The 7,251-nt window shown below is 40.7% G+C and overlaps 1 protein-coding gene across 1 annotated transcript in view; it reads left to right on the top strand.

The window, feature by feature from the left end:
* The window catches only part of FGD5 (FYVE, RhoGEF and PH domain containing 5), a 108,231-nt gene that overhangs the window by 86,503 nt on the left and 14,477 nt on the right, over positions 1-7,251 (top strand). Inside the window, exons 13-14 of the mRNA XM_009320119.1 lie at positions 3,565-3,648; positions 5,306-5,385. Coding sequence (XP_009318394.1) covers positions 3,565-3,648; positions 5,306-5,385 — 164 coding nt within the window. The remainder of the gene's footprint in view (positions 1-3,564; positions 3,649-5,305; positions 5,386-7,251) is intronic.

Raw genomic sequence — 7,251 nt, 5'->3', positions numbered from 1 at the left:
CACAGATAAACTTGTTTGGATCAATAAATTTGGACACTGTAGGTTAGAAAACTTGCACTGACCTCTAATGTTACTGGGTTCCTGTCACAACAGAGGGGATTATAAAATGAAGGGGGAAAAAAGAAAAGTAGTAACAGAAAAAAAGACAATTATAGAGCAGACATATCCTTCTTTGTGTTATCAACTCTTGTTTTGGGGACTGTGTGTGTGCATGGAGCAGTGTAGAATAGGAATATTTGCTCCCATATCAATATCTGAGCAGTTTGGGGATCCCAATTATACAAACATTTTCTGGCAAACAGAAGTGGGTCTGAAGCCCAAGGACTTCTGGGAACTCCCCTGGGGGTTGTGGCAGTCAATCACTTCTGCCACAGATTCCTGAGAGGCTGCAAGATCAGCTTTCATCATGGCCTGTCCTCACTGCTTCAGGGAACTGTGCAGTGTGAAGCAGGAGGATGCATGAAACCAGTGGTACTGATGCTAGTTCTGTCCATACCATTCATATAGCCATGACTCAGCTCTCCAGTGTAGATGTGGCAAAGGAGACAGCAGTGAGTGCAAACCCTTTCTTTCTTCATGAATATGTGTGCCTTGCTTAGCAAGATTTGAAATATTTGTCATAATTTCATTGTGTCAAGCTGTGGTTGGGGGGACCTCAGAGTCACAGCCCACCACTATATACTGTGGGGGAGAAAAACAGAAGGGGGGGAAGAAACTCCAGTGGGCAATTATAAAGCAACGTCATCATTAATGTTTATTAAATCTTGAGATATTAACCAGATCTGTCGTGACAACAGTATGAACCAGGGTGTCATCCTTAATCAACTTTATCAGTAATAAAAGAATGAGCTGCTTTTTAAAGAAATATATAACTTTTTACATAAATAAAATAAGTGGGGTTTGCTGTTCAAGAAACCCAGTAGCACATTATGCCAGAATCCTGAAAATCTCTCTCAGGAGTTCACTTCCTTGGGCTTAGTGCCCATAACTAGTTACCTTTTCTTGTGGTTTGAAACAAGCCTTAAGTACTGGCACTGATGAGTGGCAGAGGAAGTCCTGTTTTCTCATATAATCCTTTGAACATTCAGGAGATAGCAGAATCACCAGGCAAGCATGAGATTCTCTTATTTCCCAAAGTATTCTCTTAATGTTAGCAATAAAGTCTGCGTGCCTTTTACCTTTTTCCCACCTGGCTGCTGGAGTCCTAGTTGCTACTAGTAATATCAAGTGAAAATAGCTTTCATCTGCTTTTCACTGAAAGGTTTATGTTTGCTCAGTTTTTTCTACCTTAGCCTCCTAGATACTCAGTGTGCAGTAGGTTGTGATGAATTTTCTGGTTATGCATAGCCCTGGTTAAACTGAGAATCATCATGTGGTCAGTACTGAGCAGGTGTCACTGTGGTGATTGGATTAATGTTAGCATGGAGGGTAATTTATGGAGCAATAAGTAAATCACAGAAAAACTCTCTGACAAGCCATTTGTCATTTTGTTCTAAGGAAATTCTATTGTGTTGTTGCAAAAGGAGTAAATACTCCACTTCAGACTACAGAGAAGAGAACGTGAGACTCCTGTTCTGACTCATTAGTATGTTTTTATATCCTCAGTTGAGAAGTGTTATATGAAAAGAGCTTTAAACTCCACATGAGTTAAGACTTACTAGAAGGACACAGAGAAATACACAGTAGAGTGGCCAATGCAGGAGAGCATGGGAGTCTTTCTGTTAAAATGTTAGAATGAAATGTTTCAGCCTTTTCTACAAAAATATTGGCTGATCCTACTCAGTAAACTCAATTCAATTTTTAAAAGTAATAAAATTTGAAGTAAAAGTTTTGGGGAAAGTCACTCTACAGTATATTTTGGCTCACGTTAATGGGAATCTGCATTTTAAAGATGGGCAGCTAATGCACATAAGCCTGATTTGCTGTGAATCAAACAGCTATTTAATGAACTGGTGTCCATGAGTGAACTCATGACCCTAATAAAGGCAACAACAGTTTTGTTGTTAAGTCCAAGGTGAAGGATTTAATCCCATGAGTATTAATTCCATGTCATTTTTCTTTAACCATTGTTCCTGCTCTGTAAGAAAGCTGAACTATGACCTTTTAAGAAAACATCCATAAGGCTCCACTTTCCATTTTTTTTCAGGCAAGCAAATTAGTGAAAATTTTACACTAGCAGTTTTAGGTGGTCAGGCAGTACTATCAAGACCCCAACAATTCCAGTCATACAGGATACATTATTTTATTGCCAAGTCATTCTTTAGTTTCCTCCTTTCTTCTCTGCGTCTCTCTTTATCACAATTTTCCTTCCAAAATATAATACTATTACCATCCAATTGGCTATATTTAAATGTCTTTGTCACAGAGGAATCCAAGTGAAGCTGGTTTCTGTCTAGTTTTTAATTTCTCGAGAATTTCTGCATTTAAGATGCCTTGTCTCTGGCATCACACAGTATTACCTATGTTTGTTTTTACATTGCCTTGCACGTCTTTGTTCATAGTATCCCAGTTCAGTAATCAAGGGGCTGTCCGAGTTTATGCGTATTGGTACTGATGTGAGAGGCCTGGGAAAGACAAGAGAACATGACCTGCTCATTCAAGTAAAGCAGAGAATGCATACACACAAGCATTACTTTGGCAATGTTAAGGCCCACAGATACTGCTATTCCTTCTAGTATTAAGGGAAGGAGAGGCCAGCAAAGACCTACAAGGTCCAGTTCTACTGTTTCATTTATTTGTTTGTTGGCATGAAGGTAAAAGGCTGCAATAATGTCTATGATTAAGTTAGGCAAACAGCAGAGAAGATCTGATCCCATTTAGTATGAAGCTGTTTGAAAAACATGCATTCTGCAAGGAGCTGTGAGAACTATGGAAATATTTGGGGTGTTAAGGTACAGATTTTTTTTCCTCATAAAATGAAAAAAAGTTTCTCATTTTTGCCCTTCCAGGGTCTCTGCTGCAGCCCACAGACTCAGCAAAGCTGTCATATGTCTAGGCGAGTTTTGCTAGCAGTGAAGTAGTTACTGCTCTTAAATATCCAAACCATTCCTCCCCGAATCATTCCTCCAGATCGTGGCACCTCTCCTCACCTCCACTTCCTTTTTGCCCAGAAAATGGAAGTCCGTGAAGCCCAGCCCTACCCCTGGCCTCACTACAGCTTCACTGTCAGGGGGACCCTGAGAGAGTCAGAGCTGCAGCATCCTGGGCAGTTAGTTGGTATTGCCACGTGGTAAATGCAGAGCCTCCCTTCCCAACTCGAACATGGCATTGCCCTTAAAACAAGCAGCTGTTTCACCCAAGCTGAATAAAAAAGAGCTGATTATCTACTTGCTTAGCTATTAGCAACAGTCAAAAATGCGAAGAAATCAAAGTCCTGGACGCAGACTCCCCGGAGTTTTGTGGAAATGCGGGTCTTGGTCTAAGCTGTGTGGCTTGGGCCTGTCTTTAGTAACAGTCCTAGCAGTTCATCAAGTTACTGCTTGTTCTGTGTATCCCCCCCAGGAGTAATGGGCAGGCCTGCAAGCCATATTGCAAATTATTGATTTTGTCTTTCTCTTCATATAGATGAATGATGTTCTGCTGTACACATATCCCCAGAAGGATGGCAAATACCGACTGAAAAACACCTTGGCTGTGTCAGGCATGAAGGTAATGCCTCATCTGTGTTATAGTTGGAATTAAAGTTGTATAGTGGGCTGTTAGGGCTTTGCTGGTTTATGTCTTATATCCAGCTGAGGGCAAGGGGGGAAAGGGGATGGACCTGTTGTCAGGGGATTCCCTTGCCTCTTACAGGAGATACAAGGAAAAATAATATAAAGCTAACATATAAAAGATTATCTATAAGGCTGTGACTTAGTACGACAGCCTTATTCAGGCTGCATAAATAATACAAGCCAAAATCAGATTTACCATCTGATCATGAAACTGGAGACAGAAAAGATTTATTATCCCATTTTGTCCATTCCTCTCTTTTTGTCTCCAGCCAATACATGGTTGTTCCCTACAACATATTCACTAGGGCTTATGTCTGCCTGGTTTTAAACTCCTGCCACTCAAAATATACATAAGTTTTCATTTGCCTGGTTTTCATGTGCCCTTTAACTGTTTTCATCAAAAGCATTAATGGGTTCAAAAAGCAATTAGCCAACTTTATGGGGAAAAGGTGTATTGGGAGCTATTACATGCAATGATATAAACACAGTCTCTTCTTCAGTAAATTTCTAAATTGCAGATTACAGAAACTGGACACAATTGTCCTGTTCTTACAAGTTTCCTGTGCTTACCCCCTTCCCCTAAGCATCCATTGGCACCAGTACCTGTACAACAGGAGGTATTGGGCTGGAGGGCTCTTTGCTTCTTACCTAGCCATCCATTACATATGTCCTGCCAAGAACCTTCATAACTGTTCTATAGCTAATATGCCTATGCCAAGTTGTATTTATGTGAAAGAGGACTTGAAGTGGCAAGTCAGGAGTTTGGGGATCTGGGAAACATGCAAGATGAGAATTACTAATCATTAATTCCAGTGGTATGACACAGGTGGGTTGAGGTGTTATGAAAAGGTGGGAGGCTGATCACCCTAGAGACCTGATAGTCTAAAACTAACTATGGGTTCCCAGTTGGGGTAGGAATTGCCAAAACACTCTACCATTAACTGGAAAGGAGTTGCAGAGCAAGTACTTGTTGGGGTACATTTGAAGCACTGAGTCACTGGTATAATAGATACTTGTTAATACCAACATATCAGTAACATGAAGCTATGTTTCTCCTAAGTGGCTGTTGCTATTAGTAGGCAACTAATACACTACATGGCAGGGAAAAGGTTTTAGCTGAGCTGTAGCTTTTCAGTATTTTTTTTGCTCTTAAAAAGCCTTGCTGCAGACGGGCATTCACTGAACTGAAGTGCTTCACTGTATAATGTCTGCATGTCAGGAAGAAAGTTATTTCTATTCATTCAAAGAATAGCCAAAACTTTTAACGAAAATACTCTGACACTTGTCAGACTAAACATCTCCTAAGCTTGTCACATTAAAACTGAACCCTGATTGATACTTTATCCTTACCTTTATAGTTGGATTAAATGATTTTTTTCCTTTAGCACCACCACCATACTGAAATAGAGAGCATTCCTCATTACACCAGCAATACAAAAGACAGAAAATCCTACCTGCCTATCTCTTTGCATTGAAATATGAAACAGATGGCTGAGACATCATAAATCCATATGCATTGAGACTTGTATGGTGTACTGGTTATAGACAGTTTAACTCATGTCCACATTCATGTTCATGGCATTTGTTTCTAGGTCAGCCGCCCAGTGACAGAAAAAGCCCAAAACGTCCTGAAGATTGAATATGACGAATATTGCCTGACCCTGTCAGCAAGGTACTGTCCCCAAACAGCCATGGCAGAGGGTGTTACATTCTAGAGCTGTATCTCTGGATTAGTCTAACCAATACCCAAGACTTAACTGGTGTCTCATTCTTTTTTAACTGTGCTATTGTGACAGACAATGGCTGAGTGCTTGATTACACAATGAAGATACTCATTATAAATGTGAAGTTCATAAACTGTAACTAATTCAACTCATATACTGAGTAAAGATTAGAAGTCGGCTCTTGATAACATCTAAAAGAGAAAGGAAAGAGAAGAAAGTCTGTTACTAAGAAGCCTGAGTCCCTTCCATTATCTTTCACACTTTTTCTCTGTGACACTAAGAGTATGTTATATCTCCCTTTTGTAAGTTCACTTGTTACCTCACAGCACTAGGGTTGCAAAACTGCTGGAGAAAAGAGTAATTAGGTAATACCATGCAATAGTTATAAAAGCATTTAATAGTGCTTAAATAACAAAGCCAAAATTAGCCTTACTGGCAACTTCATGGGTCTTTCTAATAAAAGGAATTTCACTAATGAGTTTGTGTAGTGCTAGTGCTGATTGCAACTGGGAGTCAGGATCTCTGTCCTGGGATCACAAGCTAATGCCAGAAAGAGATTGTAGGTCAGTTTCTGATCAGAAGACAGCAGTGTACTGTTTTTTTCATGCTTCTAGCCCAAAATGATCCTGCAAATTTACCTAGAGCTACAGCAGAAAGGTGGCTGGCTTGATTTTCAGGTGTAGTTTACTACAAAAGACATAGCACACTAGCAGTGGTATTAAAATTAAGTCTTCCAAATAACAAGGTCTTCAATGCTTTTACATACTGACTTTCCCACCATCAGTCTCCAACTACAGCATGGATGGAAACACAGCAGACTTCCCTAAATTACACAGTGCAATAGAAAGACAGGGAGGGCACTTTCTTATTCAGAATCAGAATTTGGAGCTCTCATCCTTCCCAGAGCACTTGGCATCTGTGGGTAGTGCTCAGATACCTGTCAAAGCCTTTTTGTCTATTTCTTTTTATAACCAGCAAATGAGAAAATATCTGAGATTTTCTTAGAGCTGCACACTCATCACAACCCTCAAAATATACACACAGTACTTCTGAATTACCTGCTGCCAGTTACAAAAGCAGGATGTGTACAGTCCTTCTGTATTGTAGAGGGGAAGTACTGCTGCATGTTTGCTTTATTCAGGGCAACTGAAGTTGTCATTCTAGTGAGAAGCTTGGGATGTTCTGCTTGCATTGTTATGTTGTTTCTTTGCCTTTTGTACTCATATCAAGTCTGTGCTTAGATAGCCTAAACAAAGCATGTGAGGCCACTGCGAGCTGTGTTTCTTCGGTAGTAGATAGAACCAGGGCCTGAGACTAAGGTTGCCCTTCTGATAACAGAGAAGAGCACTGACCCTTATCAGAGCACTGGGATAGAGCCCCTTTCCCTTCCTTGTGCTGCTCATCCTGGGACCGAACTGCCATAAGTCACCCAAGAACATTTTTTCCTCTCCCTTGCTGTACTGGCTGGCAGAGCTGATGGGACACCAGTGGGACAGCATCCTCTCCTAACCCCACTGCACAACATCCTTGGCCTGCTACACTTACCAAAAGGAGCACCAAAGACAGAAAAGTACCAGAAGGCTTCAAGTGTCCCTAAAGACTGTATCTTTTACTGCTCACACCGAGGTGCTCCAAGTCTGCACTGGAGACCAGTTGTTAACAATCACAACCCAAACCTCAATGCCTTTACACTTGTATGAGACAAGGTGAATGCACTGAGGAAGTATGGCATGAGTGCCAGGGACTAAAGTCAGTAGAATGAGGATTACCAAAGCTCAGAAGTCAACGTGGCTATATGAGCAGATGGCACTGTA

The sequence above is a fragment of the Pygoscelis adeliae genome, unplaced genomic scaffold, assembly GCF_000699105.1.
Source record: "Pygoscelis adeliae isolate BGI_AS28 unplaced genomic scaffold, ASM69910v1 Scaffold302, whole genome shotgun sequence".
NCBI lineage: Eukaryota > Metazoa > Chordata > Aves > Sphenisciformes > Spheniscidae > Pygoscelis > Pygoscelis adeliae.
Note: the sequence above shows the minus strand (reverse complement) of the source record. Positions and strands in the feature narration are given on the sequence as shown.